Genomic DNA, 23,910 nt, shown 5'->3' with positions numbered 1-23,910 from the left:
TTTACCATAAAATCTAAAAGCAATTAAAAATTATTCATAAATTGGGATACCATTAAAAACATAAATTCTATGGGTAAATTTTGAACATTTTAAAGTCCAGAATTTCTTGAAACACTTGATTTAATACTAACTACTAAATATTTTAAAAGATTAGATATTTAGTTAATATTAACCTAGAAAGATGTGTATCATGTAATAAATAAAAGATTATAAATAGGTGTCTGTATTATGATTTACTTCATAAAAATATATATAGAAGAAAAAAGCTTTCAAGAATATATATCAAAATGTTAATAGTAGTCAGTTAACTTCAGGTAGTAGGATACAGATTTTCTTTTTAAATCTCCATTTAAAACTGTTCCAAACATGTAAATTAAAAGTGTTTAGGAACTATCTAAAGAGAAAAATAATAGAGTTTTAAAACCAGTATTATTTACTTGCACTTAAATAATAAGGCATGTTAATACTTACAAGGAATATCTCGATAGCCATTTTCTAATGCACAAAAATAGTTCATGAATTGTAGAGTGGGAATTTTAAATACTTCCAATAAACCAGTATCTTGAAATAAGGTATACATAACCTAAATGTCAATTAAAAGAAAGTTCACTTTAAAAATCAGAATTTCCATTTGTAGTTGATTATAATATGTTTTTGTGATTTACATTTAGGAATATTAACCATGCATATTTCTTTAAGTTAATTTATTAAAAACTTCCCTACAATAAATTCTTTTCAAAACATGAAAAAGGAAGACATCACCCTAAAGCCCATGAAAATCAAAGATTACTATATCATGTACTAGTTTAAATTTCTTTCCATTCTTCCCTTTAGCGCTTTATTCATACTTTATTGAAGGGCATATGAATTCTAATCTGTTCTAGTCCTAGGTGTTAAAAGAAGTCAGAAAAATGTATTTAACACGTTTTTGTGCCTAAAGGCTTCAATGAGATGAATTAGATACCTTCCACACAATTTATCCATATGTTCTTGTATTTCATAAATAAGATACTTTGGAGTTAATGGGAGTGATACTTTGGGAAGGTTAATCTGATGCTGTTGTGTAAACCCATCAGGGACAACCCCGAGTCTGGGTTGCAAAATGAAAGTATTTTTCCATGGCTGTAGCAAGAAATGAACTATTTGGCTTTGAGTAAAAGACAGAGAGGGCAGGTGAAAAAATAAGCACAAGTTTCAGTGGTTAGAACTAGATCACCTTTTTCCTTTTCAACCTGAAGATTCAATATAAAGTAAAACTTTATTACTTTGGTAAAATTAAATCCTATCATTATGAGCTATTAAACTACTTTTCATTTGTAACATATATTTTCAAATTTTCTACTGAAAACTTCGTTTGTGAAAACTAATTCAATTAAAAATACTGAATGTCTGCCCAAACCAGTATTAAACAATTTTAGATTTTGCTTTTCATAAAGATTTTTTTAAAAAAAGCATTTATAATTTAAAAAGTGGAGACTTGAAACAAACCTGACTAAGGATCTTTCCTGATTTCTCTCCCATCTCTTCTACAAGTTCAAAAATTTGAAAATTCCAGTTGCTCATCTTTTCTATTAATGAATCATAGTCTTCTATTAAAATCAGGTCCTGTGATGCTGCCTGTTCAATCTGTAGATACAAGGGGGAAAATCCACACCAACTTAACCTTTTCCCGTATAAATACTGTTAAATCCATATCTAAATGAGAACACTTAAAATTGAACATTAAAAGGTGGACAGTGCTATTTTCTACAATGGTTTTCTCAGATATAATCAGCATTTACTATTTCTTTGTAAATGCTATCTTTTTATAAATATAAATGTCTTCTAAGCATCAGAAGATTTCTTAAATCTTTACATAGCTTTTATATATAAAAATATTTCTAAAACACTAAACAAATAGAAAATGCATTTTCATATTAGAAGCTACAGGTATCAAGAATAATAGAAACTCCAATCCATATATGGCATTTAGTATTAGCTTAACTTCCCAAGAGAAATGGGAGTTTTTCCCCCCAAAAGCTCTGAACTTTAAGAATAAGAAATTTTCTAGTTTAAGTAGATTATTTTCATTGTTTTTAATGACTATACACATGTTCCTTGGACCTTAACATATAAAGAAATTATCAGCATGGAAAGGAATATCTACTATAAAAGTAAAAATGTGTTCATTGTAAAATGAATGCACTTTCTTGTTTTAGGATAATGAATTTAGAAGTAATTATTTATTTTTTACCCAAGGTTTTCTATAGTGTGGTATAGAGACTTCTCAGTAAAAAAAATTTTAAATATCGTTATATTAAAAACCCTGTTCTGGGCAAAAATAATGAAACTTAACTAAGCACTAACTAATATTATATTTCATCTTAACATAATCATATTATAAGTTTATCCTTTACATTTGATTGCTGTTCATTCTGTGCCTCTTCTGTGAGGTGATTATCACCTTCCAAAAATAATTTTCTGGAGTCTCTTTTCTCTGTTTCCACTTCTTGTTGAGCTTCTGTAAGGTTGAGTGATTCTTTTGAGAAAATGGTATTGTCTTCATCACCTTTCAAAAAAATAATAATAAACAAATAAGAATAAAACTTGCCCTATATGGACAGTTTTATAAGAAAAATCATTTGCAAAAATATTCAGATAAAGTAAACCATACTGGCATTCAATCTAAATTAATGACACCAAAAAATTAATTACACCATTATTTTTATCTTGCTGGACTACATGGCCCACGTACCTTGCACATGGGTAGTACAGACATTTCACCTGATATCAACTCATGGATGAAAAAAGATGAGTGGATATTCTTTATAAAAGTGAGAACAGAAAAAGTCTCTTGATAGAAACTTTCTTTTTACTAATTTAATGTAAACAATTTCCACCATCTGAAATTGTTTGAATATTGGATATGAAAATGAGATTAAGGCACATCTAAAACTCAAAACCCATATCCAGCCCTGGCAAGTGGCTCAGCTGGTTGGAGCGTTGTCCCACTAAATGGTTGCGGATTCAAACTCCGGTCCAGGCACATAGGGAAAGCAACCCATTGATGCTTCTCTCACATTGATGTATGTCTGGTCTCTCTGTCTCTCATCAGTACATATATCCCCAGGTGAGGATTAAAAAAATACTGATTTTAAACTAATTGAAAAAATTAAAAAATATGCCATTTGAAGCAAGTTACAAAAGAGTATAACATCTAGGTAAAAAAAAAAATTAAAACAGTCTCATGAATATAAATTACTTTTCTACCAATGTGATTAATTAATAATATTTCCCCAAATTACATGGAAAAAGAAAGCAGCATTGGTGGCTAAATAATAGTCATTCAAATGTAAGAAAAAATATTCCTACTCATTCTATTTATAATATTCTGAACAAGAAACCCAAAACTTAACAGCAGAATAAACTGTTGTACTCATACAATTGAACAATAGAGAACAAAAAGAACTATAATCACATGCAACAATATAATATGTATGATTCTTAAAAATACAATGTTGAGTAAGGAAATCAGTTACAACATAAATACTATATAATTCTTTATGAAAAGTTCAAAAAATATCAAAACTCATATAGATGAATGAATACTGAAAGATGGGAAGAATACTGTCTTTGGGGGATAAACCTGGAAAGGTGTTTGCGGGGAGTTCTGAGGTGCTGGTAGTATATATTGATCTATGTGCTGATTGCCCAGGTGTGTTAAGTTGTGTATTCACGGGAGTTGAGTTTCAGAAGAACTAGATTCAAATACTGATTTTTGTACTTAACAATGGCAAGTTTTTTCCTTTATTAAATATAAATAATAACACCTGTCTTACTAGTTGATCAGTAAATGTTAGTCAAATCTGAACCTAACATACTAAATATACTAAAATGTCATAAACTGATGACAATTGGAAAATACTATCCTTTGGAAAATATTTTTTCCAAATGAAAGACATTTATTTTAAGAAACGAAATACAGAAGATTCAAGTCTTCTTAGTTAAGGTAGTAACTACAATAATATTCTAAAACAGCCATCAATTTAAAAATTGTTGATATTTGAGGTACTTTTTAATGACTTAAACTTCTAATAACCATATCTTACAGACAATAAAAGCAGTTGAAATAAAGGTAGCAATTTCTTTTCCAAAGAAGTCCACAACGCTATCTCTTGTCCCACATGTACTCTTTAGAAATGTTTTCTTGTCACTCTTCCATCGAGAGAGCATTTATTTCCCAACCCCCTCAAAGTGGACAGGCTGCATGACTGCTCTGGTTAACAGAAATACAGCAGAAGTGACACTGGGTGTGTTCTGGGTGGAACCATTCACTAAATTGGCAGTTTCCACTTCCTCCTCTCTTGGGATCCAGCCAACATGTTGGAAGAAGCCCATCAAGAGGTCATAGTTAGATGGACTGGTCAAGAGCCAACAGAAACATGACTAACTAATTCACCTTGGAAATTCGGCCCAATCAATCCTTCAGATGACTGTCACTTGCCAATATCTGTAATCACATGACAGCCTGCAAGTGAGAATCTCCCAGCTGAGAAGAGTCAATAAGAGTCCATCCAAAATATGAGAATACATTATTTTTAAAAACTTTATTGATTCCCCATTGTAAATGTATACTTAATTCAGTAAACTTAACAGTTGTGTGACCATTATGACAATTCCATTTTAAAATATTCTCATCTCCTCCAAAAAGGACCTACATGTCTATAGTTAGTGGCTACTTCACCCTAGGCAATAACTGTTATGATTTTTTCTATAAATATGCCTTTTCTAAGAGTCTTCCCTAGAGCAGCATGTATTAGAAGTTCACTTAATTGCTAAATAAAATTCCATTGTAAGTATACACCTCATGATATTTTGCCATTTACATGCTCATGGACATTTGGAAAATTTCCAGTTTTCCATTATTATGAATAATGATGTCATAAGCATTCACAATCCTGTCTTTGAGGGCTCATGTTTTTCTCTTGGATAAATTCTTAGCTGTGGTATTGCTGGGTGATAATGATAAATTCATATGTACCATTTACAAAACTGAAAATGTTTTCCAAAGTGGCTATATCATTTTACATTCCCATCAGCAATACACAGGGGTTCCAATTTCTCTGCATCCTTGCCAATACTCGGCATTGTCTGTCTTTATTGTAACTATTCTAGTTTGAGTGTACTGGTATATCATGGTAGTGTTAACACATTGTATGCGGGAAACGTATTTATACATTTTACGTTAACTGGTACTATTGCGCGTGATAAAAACTACCCGCAAACAATGTGTTAATTTGCATTTACCTAATGACTAATGATCTTTTTATGTATTTCATATCCATTTGTTTATATCTTTCACCAAATGGTTTTCACCAAATTATCTAAAATCTTTTGCCCATTTTTCCCCATTTTTAAAACTGATTTTATGAGGGTGACACTGGTTAAAACCATAAGTTTCAGGTGTACAATTCTATATCATCTGAATTTGTACTGAGTGTTCACCACCCAAGTCAAGTCTCCTTCTACCACCATTTGTCCTTCCTCTTTTGCCAAAATTTTTGTAATCCTCACCAGAGGATATGTTTATTGGGTGTGTGTGTGTGTGTGTGTGTGTGAGAGGGAGGCGGGTGGGGACAGACATCAATGTGAGGAAACATCAATGGTTGCCTCCTGAACATGCCCCAGCTGGGAATCAAACCTGTAACCTTTTGGATGATGCTCCAATCAAGCCCAATTTTTTTTAAAGGGGGTTTTGTTTTTATTGTTGTTGTTTAATTTTATTTATTTATTTTTAGAGAGGGAAGGGAGGGAGATAGAGAGAGAGAGAAACATCAACGTGCAGTTGCTGGGGGTCATGGCCTATAACCCAGGCATGTACCATCTAGGAATCGAACCTGCGACACTTGGGTTCGCAGCCCGTGCTCAATCCACTGAGCTACGCCAGCCGGGGTCGAGCCCAATTTTTAATTGAGTTGTTTGACTTCTTGAGTTGTACGAGTCCTTTATGTATCATGGATATAAGACATTTTTCTGACATATAATTTGCAAATATTTTCTCCCATCTCTGGTTTGTCATCTCATTTTCTTAATGATGTCTTTCAAAGTGCAAAAGGTTTTAATTTTGCTAAAACCCGAATTGTCATTTTTTTCTTTCATGGATTGTGCTTTTTGGTATTGTATCTAGGAATGCTTTACTCAACCCAAGGTCACAAAGACTGTCCTATATTTTCTTCCAGAAGTTACATGATTCTAACTCTTACATTTAGGTCTATAATCTTTTTGTGTTAATTTTTGTGTATATGGTAAAGTAAACATTCAAAAAAAATTTTTTTGACAAGTAGTTATCCAATTCTCCTGGCCCCATTTGTTGAAATGAAATGAAAAGCTATCCTTTTTCTTTTGAATTGTATTGGCATCCATGTCCAAAATCAATTCACCTTAAATGCAAGAATTTATTTTTGAACTCATACTTCTTTGTTCCATTGACCTACATACAGGCTCATCTTTATGCCAGTATCACACTGTCTTAATTACTGTGGCTTTATAATAAATTTCAAATTCAGGTAATATCAGTCTTGCAAATTTGTTCTTTTTCCAAAGTGACTGGCATATAGGTCATTTATATTTTCATGTAAATTTATAAATCTCTCACTTCTGTTAAATTCTACTTTATTCTCTTTGATACTACTTGAATAAAAATGTTTTTCTTAATTTCAATGTACAACTGTTCATTGCTAGTATACAGAAATACAAATTATTTTGTACACTGATCTTGTGACTTTGCTTAACTTGTTTATTGGTTCTAGTAGTGTGTGTATATTTGTGATTTTCTACTTAAAGATCATGTGATCTGTGGCTAGGGAGTCTTTCTCCATTAAGGATGATATTAGCAGTGTGTTTTTCAAAGATGCCCTTCATCTTACTGTTATTACTATTTTGAGTGTTTTTATCATGAAATAGTGCTGATTTTTGCTATAGTTTTTATCCATCAGTTGAGATCATGTGTTTTTTTCCCTTTATTCTATTAATGTGGTATATTACATTGATTTATTTTCTGATATTAAACTACCTTGTGTTTCTAGGATAAAGATATCTTCATCATGGTGTGACTTTTATATGTTGCTGGACTCAGTCTGCTAGTATTTTGTTAAGGATTTTCATGTGTACACATAAGAGATAATGTCTGTAGGCTTCCCACAATGCCTTTGGTTACAGTATCCAGGTATTACTGGTCTTACAGAATAAACTGGAAATTTTTTCTCTATTTTTTTTGGAAGGCTTTTTGAAAAAAAATTTTGAAGAATTAGGTTTATTTTCAGTCTAAGTCACCTTTATTTTATTTTTTCCACTACTATTTATTCCCCCTACACCCTCTTCCACCTCCACTCACCTCTGTCCCTGCTGCAATCACCCCTCTTTAAAGTGTAAAAACCAAAAACTATTAAATTGCATGCTTTAAAAGGATGAATTTTGTGGTATGTAAAGGGATTCCTATGAGCCTATAATCCCTAAAGAGCCTACCTATTTCTAGCTTACTTTTATTTTCCCAGGGTGCAGTGCTGCAGAATTTGCCAAGTTTTCCCTACCATGGCAAGCCTTCAACTTCAATCTCTCTCTCTAGTCCCATGAAGCTACTAAAAGGACTGCTCATTTTGTCCATCACTGGCTCCTCTGGCAAATGCCCATTTGGTAGCCCCTAACTCCTAACTTTCTTAGATATCTATCCTCCTCCAGATCTTCTAGTGGTGTTTCTGAGAAGCTTATTAGTTCTTCAATGGCATCAAGCAGATCTTTTGGTTAATAATTTGTACAGTTTTTCTACCTACCTTCAGGAGGAATGTTGGTGCTAGTTAACCATTTACTACTGGAAGCTTGGTCATCAATTGTTTAAAGTTATAAAACTACTATCATTTTATCACCAACAATATTCTTATTTGATCATATACAATGTTTCAGAATGATATAAATTTTAAAACAATTCTTCTCTGCGCCATAAAAAAATTACGCAAACCTTTTAGCCTTAGATTGTATAATATAAATTTCAACATTAATACATTTAAGTTCACTATTTGTGAGCCAAAGCAATAACCGCATATTATATTCATTTCTACAGTACATTTTTACTCTTCAAAAAAATTTCACACCCTGGCAGGGTAGCTCAATTGGTTAGAGCATTGTCCCCATATGCCAAGGTTGTGGATTGGAACCCCAGTCAGGGCACATACAAGAAATCAACCAATGAATGCATATTAGCGAGAAAACAAATCAATTTCTCTGTGTCTCCTTCCTTCCCTCCCCTATACTTCCCCTCTCTCTCTAAAAGCAATCAATAAATGTAATTTTTAAAAAACTTTTATCATCTATTATGTATACTTTGTTCCTAATAACACTGCTCTGAAGTAAAAACACTATAATCTTCCATTTTAAGATGGATAAATTGAAGTTAAACTTATTTATTCATCCTAAAAAATAATGTAAAAAACTGCTCTTAAACACATATGACTACTCTTATATCTCACCTGATTTTCCATTGTGGCAGTCTGTACCAGACACTGATTCAGACGTTGAAACATATTTCAGTATTTGATGTCCGCAGCTTATAGAATAAAACATATATACACACATAAATAAACATGTACATATAATAAATGGGGCAAAATTTTAAAATCTAAATACAATTAGAAAATCTGCTTAATTTTTTCCTCCCTTGACATTTTTTTCATTGCTTGTAGAGAGATGTGAGAGAGAAACATCGACTGTGTGACTCCCATACATGCCTGTACCAGGGATCAAACCCCCAACCTAGGTACATGCCCTTGACTAGGAATGAAACCTGCAACCCTTCAGTTACAGAACAACACTCTAACCAACTGAGGCACATCATCCCAGGCAAATCTTAATTTTTAACCAAGGTCCCAAGTGCATCACATTCTAAAAGTCCGATCTCTCTATGGCTTCAATAGGCTTTACCCTAGAAAGCAACTGTGTGATCCTGAAGGAAGGAATCTATTTTGAAAGTCAACACTGACGTCTAAGATAAACACTTAGTATCTAAGCAGAAACGAGAGTGAACACCATATGAACTGAGTGTTACAAACAGACACTAATGTAGTATACACTAAAATTATTCTCACACATTTACTGATAGGATGTGATATGATGCATAGAGTACCACTGTATTTTACTTCAGATGGATATCATTTAATTGGAAAATGAGTGATAGCACTGAAATGAACAACAGTTGGAATAAACACTTCTAGATGAGTAAGAGGATATAGTCTTATTTCATCATCTAGTTATTAAATAGAACTAGAATATTAGTAATACTTTAAGTAACCTATATTGTAAAACAAAAATAAACATTTGGAAAACTTACCTGTTACATAAATTACTACCAGAATTTTTAAGTTGCTGATAAAAATCTGGTGAGGTGGGTGCATTGCCCAGAGATCTGTGTAAAATAACACTTGGCTTAGCAAGAAAATCAGCGGTACCAGGAAATTCTATAGGTGATCGATTAGCTAAAGAGCCAGCAGACACTGGTCCATGGCCAGGAGAATTCACAGGACTCAGGCTGGGTAAAACACCTTAAAAGTTAAAAGAGAGGAAAGAGATATATAAATCAATTATGTATGTTTATTTATATGTGTATTTATAAGGAGCATTTTCATTTAAAGAAGGCAAAGTATTTACAATTAAGTGATAGAACAAATTTCTAGATGAAGTTATCTTGAAGACATTCTAGGAATTGAAGCAGAACATAAATATAAGCCATATTTGTCATCGTCTGTGACTGTGAAATACGTTGCAGCAGGATAGCACATTATAGATGAATACTGAGTATAACTAAAATGTACATATTATGTGGCACAAATCTTCCTAATTATTTAAAAAAATTTTTAAATATCTCATTGATTTTGCTATTACAGGATTGTCCCATTTTACCCCCTTTATTCCCCTCCTCCCTGCACACCCCCTTCCACATGTATTCCCCCCTTAGTTCATGTCCATGGGTCATAGATATAAGTTCTTTGGCTTCTATATTTCCTATGCTATTCTTAACCTCCTCCTATCTGTTTTCTACCTACCATTTATGCTACTTATTCCCTGTACCTTCCCCCCACTTTCCCCTCTCCCGCTCATAACCCTCCATGTGATCTCCATTTCTGTGGTTCTGTTCCTGTTCTAGTTGTTTGCTTAGTTTGTTTTTGTTTATATTTTAGGTTAAGTTGTTAATAACTAAGTTTGTTGTCATTTTACTATTGATATATTTTATCTTCTTTTTCTTAGGTGTCAGTGTCTTTAACATTTCATAGAATAAGGGCTTGGTAATGAAGAACTCCTTTAACTTGACCTTATCTGGGAAGCATTTTATCTGCCCTTCCATTCTAAATGAAAGCTTTACTGGATAGAGCAATCTTGGATGTAGGTCCCTGCCTTTCATGACCTGGAATACTTCTTTCCAGCCCCTTCTTGCCTGTAAGGTCTCTTTTGAAAAATCAGCTGATAGTCTGAAGGGAACTCCTTTGTAGGTAACTGTCTCCTTTTCTCTTGCTGCTTTTAAGATTCTCTCCCTATCTTTAATCTTGGCTATTGTAATTATGATGTGCTTTGGTGTGTTTCTCCTTGGGTCCAACTTCTTTGGGACTCTTTGAGCTTCCTGGACTTCCTGAAAGTCTATTTCATTTGCCAGATTGGGAAAATTCTCCTTCATTATGTTTACAAGTAAGTTTTCAATTTCTTGCTCTTCCGCTTCTCCTTCTGGCACCCTTATGATTTGGATGTTGGAACATTTAAAGATGTCCTGGAGGTTCCTAAGCCTCTCATTTTTTTTTTTTTGGAATTCTTGATTCTTCATTCTGTTCTCATTGAATGTTTCTTTCTTCCTTCTGGTCCACACTGTTGATTTGAGCCCTTGTTTCCTTCCCATCACTGTTGGTTCCCTGTACATTTTCCTTTATTTCACTTAGCATAGCCTTCATTTTTTCATCTAATTTGCAATCATATTCAACCAATTCTGTGAGCATCCTGATTACCAGTGTTTTGAACTGTGCATCTGATAGGTTGGCTATCTGTTTGCCGCTTAATTGAATTTTTTCTGGAGCTTTGATCTGTTCTTTCATTTGGGCCTTTTTTTTTTTTTTTGGGGTCCCGGTATACCTGTTACATAGTAAGGGGTGGAGTCTTAGATTTCACCAGGGCAGGGCAACCCACATTGCTGCGTTGTGATGCTGTATGTCAGGGAGGGGTTCAAGAGGGAACAATGCTGCTTGCTCCACTCTGCCAGTTTTCAGTCACTCCCCTGATACCTACAATCAAATCAGGCCCTTCTGGTGCTAATTCCAAGGTGGATGGGCTCGTGTATGTTCTAGGACCCTGTGGGTCTCTCCAGGGAACTCTCCTGTGAGGCTGGGAGTTTCTCCCACTGCCATCTCAACCCCACAGGTGTTTTCAATCAGAAGTTTGAGGATTTATTTCCCTGTGCTAGAATGCTAGGTTGCAAGATCTATGTCGCTACACAGTTGTTCCTCCTGGTTTATCTGCACGCAAATGTGGGACCGCCCAGTCGACAATTCACCACTTCACTGGGTCCACCAGCCACTGCCTTGTCATGAGTCCACTCCACACAGCTTCCAGTCTCCACCCCTCCTACAGGTCTGGATGAACGTTTCTTCAACTCCTTGGTTGTCGGACTTCCATACAGTTCGATTTCCTGTCAGTTCTAGTTGTTTTTTCTTTTTAAATTTATTGTTGTCCTTCCTTTGGTTGTGCAAGGAGGCACAGTATGTCTACCTACGCTTCTGTTTTGGCCGGAAGTTACAAATCTTCCTAATTCTTTACTTTCACATTTTGTGTCCCCACCAGCTTGATTATCTAATCTACATGAACAGAGTGTCCTTACCATATTTTACTGAATATATTTCCATACAATTAAATTCACTTTTGTTTGACCAATCCAATTTCTTAATAGCAGTCAGCAAGTTGAACATATAATAAAATTATGTTAATACAATATACCCTTTAAAATATTCACATATTTCCAGCTTATTTATTTATTCAATAAAGATTTGAGAGCCTATTATATGTTGGAAAATGTGCTGGATTTCACAATGGGGAAAAAGATACCATCTCTGTAATTCAACAAACTAGAGTATAGTGGAAAATACAAATGAGTGCTAAATGGTAAATAAGGAAAAAACAGTGCTTCAGAAATACATCTCTAATCCTATTGACTTCAGCATTTGCTGAGGCAAAGTGCCTTGCTAAAGCAATATAGCTATATCTGAAAAGAAGGAGACAGACTTAAAACTTTATTTGGAAATAAATATGCAGGTAAGGTATGAATCAAAGAGAAAAGCAAATAACAGTTATTAAGGGTCTACAATATTTTCAGGCACAGTGGTAAACACTTAAAATTAACCATATCACACAGTCTCTTATGTGTCAACTTGGCTAAGCTACAGTGCCCAGCTGTTTTGGTCAAACAACAGTCTACATGTTGCTGTGAAGTTACTTTTCAGGTACAGTTAACATTTTAATCAGTAGACTTAGTATAGCAGATTACCCTTCATAATCTGGGTAATAATCTGTGTTGGCCTCAACCAGTCAGTTGAAGGCCTTAAGAGAAGAGACTGAGGTCTTCCCAAGAGGAAGGAATTTTGCCTCCAGACTGCCTTTGGACACAAGACTGCAGTATCAACTCTTATTAGAACTTCCCGGCTGGCAGCCTACCCTACAAATTTAGATACGGTTATCATATTCTTCTTAAATACTTTAGATATGATTTCCTTTAGTTCTTTAAACATATGTATAGTAGCAAATTTAAAGTCATCACTAAGTCAAAAATCCCATTTTCCCCTCAGAAAAATCTTTTGTTGGCTGTTTTTCCTTGTATACATGGCAAAAATTTCTTGATTCTTTGCATGTTTCATAACTTTTTGTTGAAAACTGAACAATTTGGATTATATACTTTAACAACTCTGTTATCAGACCCCCCCCCCCCGTACATCCAAGTTTTGTTTTATTGCTGGTTTTGTTTATTTTCTTGTTTCTGATTATTTGTTGAGTGACACTCCTGGACTCATAAAATAGATTGTTTTCTACTTTTTTTAATGGTTGTGCTAGAGTTTGCAATATAGATTTATAACTAAAATCCAGTTTCAAATAACACTATACCACTTCATGGGTAGTATAAGAACCTCATAATAAATAATGCTGATTCTTCCATCCATGTATCATTGCTGTCATTCATTTCACTTCTATAAGCATGCACAAAAGTACTTACATAAAATATATACATAAGCACTCAAATTCAAATACATTGTTGCTCTCATTATTCTAAACAAATCAAATAAGGGTAGGTTTTTGTCATGTTAGATCAAGTAAAAATAAGTTTTTATTTTGCCTTTACTTTTTCTCCAATGCTCTTCTTTTCTCTATAGATCTGAGTTTCTGACATATTACTTCCTTCTCTTTAAATAACTTCTTTTACAATAACATTTCTTGGTAACTAGGTCTACTTGGCAATAAGTTCCCTCAATTTGTTATTTGTTTCAAACCAAGGGCATCATTGGTTGCCCTTGTTCACACCCAGACTGGGGATCCTATGCGTGCAGACCAGGGGTTGCACACACTCATGCCTGCACCCAGAACACAGATTGAACCCACAACCTAGGTATGTGCCTTGACCAGGAATGAAATCTGCTATCCTTTTGTTACAGTACAATGATGCTTCAACCAACTGAGCCATACTGGCCAGGACTCTCCTTCACATTTACAGGATAATTTTGCAGAGGATAAAATTTTAGGTTGGTGCTTGTTTCTCTGTCAATGCTTTAAATATTTCACTCCACTCTGTTCTTGCTTGCACTGTTTCTGAGGAGAAGTCTTAGTAATTTTCATCTTTGTTCCTTCTAGAGGTCAGATCCTCCCTCTTACCCCATGAGTTCTTCAAGGATTTTTTGTGTATCTTTGATTTTTCTATAATTTACAATGATATACCTAGGTATTACTTATTGGTATTTAACCTGTTTGATACCTGTTTGAATTTTCTGGATCTGTGCTTTAGTGTCTGGCATTAATTTTAGAAAATTCTCACTTATTATATTTCAAGTATTTCTTTTCTTCCTTTCTTCATCTGGTATTCCTTTTGTAGTTGTCTCACAGTCTTTAGATGTTCCACTCTGTCTTTTTATTCAGTCTTTAAGTATTCTTCATTTTTTAGTTTTGAAGATTTCTATTGACATTTCCTCTAGCTCAGAGATTCTTTCCTCAGCTCTGTCTTACCTACTCATAAGCCCATGAAAAGCATTCTTCATTTGTTACAGCATTTTGGATCTCTACCATTTATTTATTTTTAGAATTTCCATCTCCTTAAATTGCTAATCTGTTCTTGCATGTTGTCAAATTTGTCTATTAAAACCCTTGGTCTACCCTGGCTGGTGTAGCTCAGTGGATTGAGTGCGGGCTGCGAACCAAAGTGTTGCAGGTTTGATTACCAGTCAGGGCACATGCCTGGGTTGCAGGCCACAGCCCCCTGCAATGGCACATTGATGTTTCTCTCCCTCTCTCCCTCTCTCTCTCCCTCTCTCTCCCTCTCCCTCCCTCTCCCTCCCTCTCCCTCCCTCCCTCCCTCCCTCTCCCTCTCCCCCTCCCCCACTTCCCTCTAAAAATAAATAAATAAACCCTTTGTCTATTAATCATAGTTGTTTTAAATTAATAGCATGATAACTACAAAATCCCTGCTATATCTGGTTCTGATGGCTTTTTCTGTCTCTAAATATTGTGTTTTTTTGCCTTTTGGTATGCCTTGTAATTTTTTCTTGATAGCTCAAAATGATGTACTTGGTAAAAGGAACTGCTACAAATAGGCCTTTTGTAATATGGTGGTGAAATGTGGAGGAAGGGTAAGTGTTCTATAGTCCTATGATTTGTTCTGTCTTTTAGTGAGCCTGTGCCTCTAGACTATAAACTCCACAAGAAACTGGCTAGGGCTGACTGTAGTTGGGTTATTTACCTTCCCCCAGATCAGTTAGGCTCTAATAATACCCCAGCAGCTTGGGCCCTAGTTAACTAGCTTCTCTAAAGACAGAATGCTCTGCCCTGACCAATGTTGGGTCAGTTGGTTGGGCACAGTCCTGCAAAGCAAAAGGTTGCCAGTTCAATTCCAAGTCAGAGTACAAGCCTGGGTTGCTGGTTCATCCCAGTCTGGCCTGTATGAGAGGTAGCCCATCCATGTTTCTGTCCTTCACTTTCTCTCTCCCTTCTCTTCTAAAAAAAAATGTAAACAAATAAAATTAAAAAAACAACAGAGTGTTCTGGTATATTTCAAAAATGGCTCCTTTCCCCCTCCCCGACAGAAGCATTTTCTCTGGTATTTACTGTAGGAAGCTTGTAAAAATTACAAAATTATGGGGGCCTCCCTATGGCTGGATTCTCCTCTCTTGAACTCTTTAGCTCAGAGTTGTCTTCACTCATCCTCCAGCAGTTTGGCAGCTACAATTCAGGTTATCCTTTCCCAGCACTGGCTCTCATCATTCCCTGATTTGCCTTCTGTGTCTTCCAGCATGAGAGCAGCAGTTTGCCCTGTGTCCTCACCTTCACCTCTCTTATAGATCCTAGTGCAGTTGACGATTTTGCAGCCTGTTCAGGTTTGTACTCATTAGGATTAAGTGATGACTTCCAGCTCCCTACTTGTGAAACTGTAAACCAAAAGTCTTATTTATATATTTTTCCCCTCTCTGTTTCAGTTTAAATATTTTCTATTTCTCTGTCTTCAAGATTACTATTTCTGTTTTCTGCAGTGTCGAATCTATTCGTAAACTATCTTGTACACTTTAATTTAATCAAATGCATTTCTAAATGTCCACTGTTTCTTTTCCATGTGTTCCAGTTCTCTGTTAAAATTATCCATCCATTTTGTTCATCTTTCCTTCTATTTCTTTTAAAACATTATTGTTATTTTAAGGACTTTGTTACATCCAATATAGATATATGTAGATTACCTAGTATATGTAGATTACCTAGTATCTGTTTTTCTTGCTTATCAATGACATTTTTCTGGTTCTTCACATTTCAGTTTTTATTGTATGCCAAACATTTTTATAAAAGAATTTTGTGGTTGTATACACTATTGACCTAAACCACACATAATGTAATTTGAAAGCAGAACATCAGTGTTGTTCTTTCATTACTCTGTTGTATCTATAAAATACATTTCATCCAAAAAGTTTTAAAGCAAGTAGGTAGAGGGGGTCAAAAAGTACAAACTTCCAGTCACAAAACAAATAAGTCATGGGGTATAATGTACAACATGGCAACAATGGTTAATACTATCCTATTGCATATTTGAAAGTTGCTACAAGTTCTCATCACTAGGAAAAAAACTGTATGAATGGTGATGAGTGTTAATTAGACTTAGTGTGGTGATAGTTTTACGATATATATGAAACCTTATGTTGTATACCTGAAACTAATAAATATTATAGGTCGATTATACCTCAAACAACTAAATAAACAGAAAATCTCTATTAGGATGACTTAGGATACAGTCATGGTTTTTTTCCTACTCTCATACTAAGATTTTTTTTCCTTCATAATTTCCATGCTACTGAATACTATTTTCTGGGGATTTTCCCTTGTTCTGGATATGCAGGTATTGGATCTGCAAAAATTCAGGTTAGTTAAATAGTTCTGTATTTTTTCCCTGAATCTCTAGTGCCTAACAAAGTTCCTTGTATACTAATGTTCAAGAAGTGTTTAGTGAATGAAGAGCAAATTGTGAACTAATAGCCAACCCAAATTCCTTAGTCATGTTAACTTACAACACATAAAATAGTATTCAAAAATAGCTATTAATGCGTAAGGGAAAAACATTGCACTACAATGTACTTTGAGACCTCCCACATTTAAATCATGAAAAATGATCTTACCAGCTCTTCTTAGACCTATATGGTGAGTTTGCGATACAGAAGATGACCTTTGCTTCGGGGTTGTCAGAAGATTTGAACTAAAAGGCCCATTTAGATAGCATCCTTGACTAAAAAGGAAAGATAACAGGTTTAGAATTTTAAAACTGTGGGAAATTTCATCATGCTTCTTCATCGTCTTCAATTCAATTAGCAAATAATCTGGCTATATATGCAAAGTCCAGACAGCCGTCTTAGTGCCTACAACCTAAATCAGGAGTCAACAAACTTTTCTGCAAAGGACCAAATGGTAAATACTTATTCTGGCTTTGTAGGCCATAAGGTCGCTGTTGCAACTACTCAACTCTGCCATTGCAGAATAAAAGGAGCTGTAAACAGTAATAAACAAATAAGCATGAATGTATTTCAGTGTAATTTTATTGACAAAATAGGTCGTGGACCACAGGTTGAGGTCCACAGGCCACACTGTTGGCTGAACCCTGGCATAAAGCAGGCTATCAGTATCACCTGGACAGCTTCTTACAACACTGTAGTCCCACCCCCAGGATTTCTGCTTCTGTAAACCAGGGTTAGGGCCAGATAATCTGTATTTCTAACAAGTTCTTAGAGGAAATGCTGTTGTTACCAGGTCCAGGAGCTTCGCTGAGAATCTTTGGCCTAAAATATATAGTTTTTCACTATTTTCTGTTCCTTCTCTGCAAAGACATTGATTATCCATTAAGTCAGTCATTTCTTATAACTGCAATATTGTAAGTTTTAGGGCTCTTATGAAAAAATTAAATATAAGGAGGCAATCATACCAGTGGGATACATAAAATGAGTCAAAGATTATATATATTTGAAACCTCTGGTCCAGTGCCATACATAAAGCAAGTACAACATAAATGTTACCTTCCTTTCTTAGCTATTCATGAACCTGTTTTATTCTACTAGTTATCTCCTGATGTGGGTACTTTGCCACAGGCTCAAGGACACACCTAGATTCTCTATTTTTTTTCACTCAGCATTTTTTAGTGTAGGCTAGGTTCTTAAGCTCTTCCCCAATTCCTTCATCTTTTCTCCACTTCTACACCCCATTACTCATGAAAGGTCTATTTTTCTGTGACCAAAAAAGGTTTTTTTTCTCTATGATAACATTTATCCACAGTGTATTATAATTCCATTGCTTACAGATTATTTTCCCTTGCTAATTTTTAAATTCCTGTAGGGGCCATAAAACACATCTCTGTATTCATGGTGGATATTGCACAGTACCTGATAAAATGTGTTCAACAGATGTTTGTGGAATAAATGAATGATCTCTTTAGGGTTCTATTTTCACTTTTCTAAAGAATATATCTTTTCTGCTCCCCAATTTTGAGTGAACAGACTGTCTTTGCTAACTCCTACTTTAAGGATCTCCTTGGGCCTTTTTCTAGAAATCTAGTTTGTTCTATATCCTGATGATAGAAAAAATTCTGTATTACAAAGAGAAGGCATATAAAACCAGTTGGCAACCAATTCATTAAAACTTCTTTATTAATATTAAAAAAAATTATAGTATTAAAAAAATTATAATAAGGTGCTATCTTGAGTGTTGCTCATGTATTATCCATTGCTTTCGGTACTTTACCTACTTTATCTCAGTTATTCTGCTACTTTACATATAAGGAACCTGAGGTTTCAAAAGGGTAAGTAATGTCCCTAAATTCACATAGCTAAAATACAACTACCAATTGCTTAAACTCCAAAGTGTATGCTCTTTCCCAAAAACAATTCTATCTCTGTGTGTGTTTCTCAATATGTAAAATCAGAGATTTAGAATTAAGGACTTCTGTGGTAACATCTAGCCTTTAGATTCTATATTTTTTTTTTGAAGCTAATAGTAATAATAATGTGTTGATAGTTTTAGAAGAAGAGACAACATGCAAATAATACCATCCAATAAACTCCTCTCCATACAAGTTGCTCAATAATTCTTTGTATTTGAGTATTCCTTGCCTGCATATGGATTGGGAGAGACTGGGAAAGAAGGGCAATATTCAAACAGAAAAATCTGTATTCTCCAAAAGTCTACTCTTTGGTTAATATCTAAAAGAAAGACAGGGATCACTCCTTTTCAGAAATAACCCATAGCACTGCTTCATAGTCTTCTACCTTGATCCAGGGTCTTCTAAAAATTGAAATACATCATAGCATTCAGTTAGCTGGTTAGAATTGACAGAGACAGGTCAAACTACAAGTTTTCATCTGAGTTCCAGAACTGTCTCATTGATTCCTAGTCTAGAACCAGACAAATATACACCCCAGTGAGGTTATATAAAACAACATTGAACAAAGCAGAGGATAAGAGAGGCTAGAAGTGCTGATGATTATTTATAGTGGTTAGGAAGGCAACTAAAATCAGACTTGGGAACCAGTCTTCAAATCCTAGTGCCATATACATTATAAAAGATATCAAAAGTTATGGTCACAGAATTAAGCCATATGCTAAGAGTTTATTTCTAGATAATAAACGCAAATTACCTTGACACAGTTTATATCACCTCTTTTTTTGGAACCAGTTGTATAAACTTGGCTATATGATTACATTTATAAAACGATTCTCATTACAAATTGAGTGAGATAACATCATTAGCCCACCTGATCACTATAGGTCAAACAGGATCCAGGCCTTGGAATGAATCTCTAACAAATTATGCATTACAAAATTGAGAAGGTGATTCCAAAGTACATTATTTAGGGGATATATACTTGCTAGTCAGCAAGTTATTAGATTTAATTACAGAGCAGTTATGGAGATGATGGTGAATCAGAGTAGGTTGAAAATAACTTAACTCTCTTTACTATAGAAGTAACTATAGTTGATAGCCCACATAGTTTTGGGACACAAGTTGACTATTTTTTTTTTCATAGAGAAGGTTTTAAAAAGAAGTGAGCTATGAGCTGTGAGCTCTGAATATGTGCCCTGAATATCTGAATATTTGTCCATGTGCAGGGTCTAGGTCTTCACAGCCAGTCTAAGAATATCAGTTTAGCCATTCTGTATCCCTAAGTATTCACAATGGAACTCAGAGGTGGGTAGTTCAATCATCAGGTCACTCAGAAAAGCATTATTCAACCTTTCCTGGAACTTCCTGACCAAAGAAACATCATCTGAGGTCGAAAACTTAAGTAGAAGGCAGTGTCAACTGTCATAACCCAGTATGGATACCATATCCCTGCAGGACACTTGGTAAGCGGCTATTTATCTTCAAAGATCCATTTTAATGCAATCCCAAACTCTTCACAATAACCAAGCAAACCTCAGAAGACTAGTGATACCTTCTCACACGAGGTAGAATGTGAAAAGTGCCATAAACGAGGCAAGAAAAGGTATTAAGGGGATTCAGAGGTGAAACATTACATTACCTTGTTGGAAATCAAAGGAAAAGGATGCTGGGATGTTACTCTTAACAGGTGACATCAGAACTCAGTTTTTAAAAATGATACACAGAAATGAGGGTAGAAAAAACAAGTAAAGAGAGTTACAGAAGTGGACAAGTTAAGCTTTGACAGGAGTTTCAGATAGAGAAAGCTTTCCAAATCATTTTTATATTTTCATTCTTTGCAAGACTGCTTATCTTTTTTTGTCCCTTTGCCTTTTCCAAATAAGGGTTCAGCTTTGTCATGAAGGAATTAACAGAGTTTTGATTCTCAGGCACTGGTAAAAGGTCCAGAAATTTAATGACTACAATACCCATAATCAACATAATTGTGAGACTTCTGTCCAAGATGGAGGCATAGGTACACACACTGTGCCTCCTCACATAAGAAAGGACAACAACAAATTTAAAAACAAATACCAGAAATGCCAGAAAATCGAATGGTATAGAAGTCAGATAACAAAGGAGTTAAAGAAGAAACATTCATCCAGACCAGTTGGAGAGGTGGAGACGGGCAGCTGAACCAGAGAGGACATGAGACAAGGCAGTAGCTAAAGAACTGGAGCAAGCGAGGTGGTGGCTGGCGGACCTGTCCAGGTAGTTGGGGGTGCACACAGTCCCACATTTGCATGCGGATAAACTGGGAAGAACAACTGGGAAGTGAGACCGAGGAACCCAGAGATCCAGCACAGGGAAATAAAGCCTCAAACCCTCTGAGTGAATAAACTTATGGGGATTGAGGCATTGGGGGGAAAAACTCCCAGCCTCATAGGAGAGTTCATTGGAGAAACCCACAGGGTCCTAGAACATACAGAAGCCCACACCTAGGACTCAGCACCAGAAGGGCCCAATTTGCTTGTGGGAAGCAGGGGAAATGACTGAAAGCCACTCAAGAGCCAAGCAACTTGCATTGTTGCTTCTCAACCCCTCCCCCACATATAGCACCACAGTGAAGTGATAGGGGTTGGCCCACCCTGGTGAATACCTAAGGCTCTGCCTCTTACTATGTAACAGGCGTGACAAGAAAAAAAATATGTTCCAATTGAAAAAACAAATCAAAGCTCCAGAAAAAATACAACTAAGTGATAAAGAGATAGCCAACGTATCAGATGCACAGTTCAAAATATTGGTTATCAGGATGCTAACAGAAATGGTTGAGTATGGTCGCAAAATAGAGGAAAAGTGAAGGCTATAAAAAGTGAAATAAAGGAAAATGCACAGGGAACCAAGAGTGAAGGGAAGGAAACTAGGGCTCAAGTCAAACGTTTAGGGCAGAAGAAAGAAATAAACATTCAACCAGAAAAGAATGGAAAAACAAGAATTCAAAAAAATGAGAAGCTTAGGAACCAATGGGACAACTTTAAATGGTATAACATCAGAATCATAGGGGATCCAGAAGGAGAAGAGGAAGAGCAAGAAATTGAAAACTTACTTGTAGATAATAAAAGAAAATTTTCCCAATCTGGCAAAAGAAATAGACTTTCAGGAAGTCCAGGAAGCTCAAAGAGTCCCAAAGAAGTTGGACCCAAGGAGGAACACACCAAAGCACATCAGAATTACAATAGCCATGATTAAAGATAGGGAGAGAATCTTAATACCATCAAGAGAAAAGGAGACAGTTACCTACAAAGGAGTTCCCATCAGACTATCAGCTGATTTCTCAAAAAAAACCTTGCAGGCAACAAGGGGCCAGAAAGAAGTATTCCAGGTCACAAAGGCAAGGACCTATAACCAAGTTTACTCTATCCAGCAAAGCTTTCATTCAGAATGGAAGGGCAGGGACTTCCAGCCAAGATGGAGGCATAGGTGGATGCACTGTGCCTCCTTGCACAACTAAGATAGGGACAGCAACAATTTAGAAACAGAATAGCAATCAGAACTTACAGAAAATCGATCTGAATGGAAATTGGATAACCAACAAGTTGAAATAGACCCTTCCTCCAGACCGGTAGGAGGGGCAGAGTCAAGCAGCCAGGCGAGGGTGGAGGCGCAGAGAGCAGAGTGTTGGGACCGGGTACGTAAGACCACACCGGGTGGACCCTGAGTGCGCAAGCGGCAGCTGGCAGACCCGGGCCAGGGGATGGCAACCGGCAGACCCAGTGAGGCGGCTATTGTGAAGCAAGGCACTGCGCGCAACCCAGGATCCCAACGCTGGTAAATATAGCCTCAGGACACTGACTAAGGACACCTGTGGGAGTTGAGGTGCACGGAGAGGCACCCAGCCTCACAGGAGAGGTCCTTGGAGGGTCCCTGGCATGCACAAGCCCACCCACACGGGAACTGGCACCAGAGGGGCCCACTTTGCTCGAGGGAAGCAGCAGAAGGGACTGAGGTCCCACAGAGAACGGAGCAAGTGCCATTGTTCACTCTCAGCCCCACCCCACATTCAAAGTCACAACCCAGCAACTGGGGTGCCCAGCCCTAGTGAACACCTAAGGCTTCGCCCCTCACGGTGTCAGGCGTGACCAGAACCACCACCCCCCCGCGCACCGCCAAAGAAAAAGAGATGGCTCAAACAGAAGACCAAATGAAACCCCCAGATCCCATAGTTTTAAGCAACCGAGAGATAGCCAACCCATCAGATGCACAGTTCAAAACACTGGTGATCAGAAAGCTCACAGAATTGGTTGATTTGGGTCACAAATTAGATTAAAAAATGAAGGCTACAATAAGTGAAACGAAGAAAAATGCACAGGGAACCAATAGTGATGGAAAGAAAGCTGGGTCTCACATCGATGGAGTAGACCAGAAAGAAGAAGAAAAAAAAAAACAATCAAACAGGAAGGAATGAAGAAATAAGAATTCAAAAAAAGGAGGAGAAGCTTAGGAACCTCCAGGACATCTTTAAATGTTCCAACATCCAAATTATAGGGGTACCAGAAGGGGAAGAGGAAAAGCAACAAGTGGAAAAGTTATCTGAACAAATAATAAAGGAGAACTTCCCCATCCTGGGAAAGGAAATGGACTTCTAGGAAGTCCAGGAAGCTCAGAGAGTCCCAAAGAAGTCGGACCCAAAAAGGAACACACCAAGTCACATCATAATTACATTAGCCAAAGTAAAAATGAAGGAGAGAATCCTAAAAGCAGCAAGAGATAAGGAGACAGTCACCTACAAAGGAGTTCCCATCAGACTGTCAGCTGATTTCTCAAAAGAGACCTTACAGGCAAGAAGGGGCTGGAAAGAAGTATTCAAAGTGATGAAAAGTGAGGACCTACATCCAAGATTGCTCTATCCAGCAAAGCTTTCATTTAGAATGGAAGGGCAGATAAAGTGCTTCTCAGATAAGGTCAAGTTAAAGGAGTTCATCATCACCAAGCCCTTATTTTATGAAATGTTAAAGGGACTTATCTAAGGAAAAGAAGATAAAAAAAGCATATATAATAAAATGACAGCAAACTCACAATTATTAACCACCACACCTAAAACAAAACCAAAAGAAACTAAGCAAACAACTACAACAGGAACAGAACCACAGAAATAGAAATTACATGGAGGGTTAGCAACAGGGGAGTAGGAGGAGGAGAGGGGGGGAAGGTATGGAGAATAAGCATAGATGGTAGGTAGAAAATACACAGGGAGAGGGCAAGAATATCAT

The 23,910-nt window shown here is 36.1% G+C and overlaps 1 protein-coding gene across 1 annotated transcript in view; it reads right to left on the bottom strand.

The window, feature by feature from the left end:
* The window catches only part of PDE3B (phosphodiesterase 3B), a 159,854-nt gene that overhangs the window by 28,137 nt on the left and 107,807 nt on the right, over positions 1-23,910 (bottom strand). Inside the window, exons 5-10 of the mRNA XM_045825337.1 lie at positions 16,914-17,020; positions 9,359-9,569; positions 8,502-8,578; positions 2,397-2,548; positions 1,489-1,626; positions 472-583 (exon numbers count right to left, since the gene is read on the bottom strand). Of these exons, the coding sequence (XP_045681293.1) occupies positions 472-583; positions 1,489-1,626; positions 2,397-2,548; positions 8,502-8,578; positions 9,359-9,569; positions 16,914-17,020 (797 nt within the window). The remainder of the gene's footprint in view (positions 1-471; positions 584-1,488; positions 1,627-2,396; positions 2,549-8,501; positions 8,579-9,358; positions 9,570-16,913; positions 17,021-23,910) is intronic.

This window comes from Phyllostomus hastatus, unplaced genomic scaffold, assembly GCF_019186645.2.
Source record: "Phyllostomus hastatus isolate PE091 unplaced genomic scaffold, TTU_PhHast_1.1 phas_scaffold_585, whole genome shotgun sequence".
Lineage (NCBI taxonomy): Eukaryota > Metazoa > Chordata > Mammalia > Chiroptera > Phyllostomidae > Phyllostomus > Phyllostomus hastatus.
The sequence above is the reverse complement of the archived record's forward strand: the minus strand, read 5'-3'. Positions and strand labels throughout refer to the sequence as shown.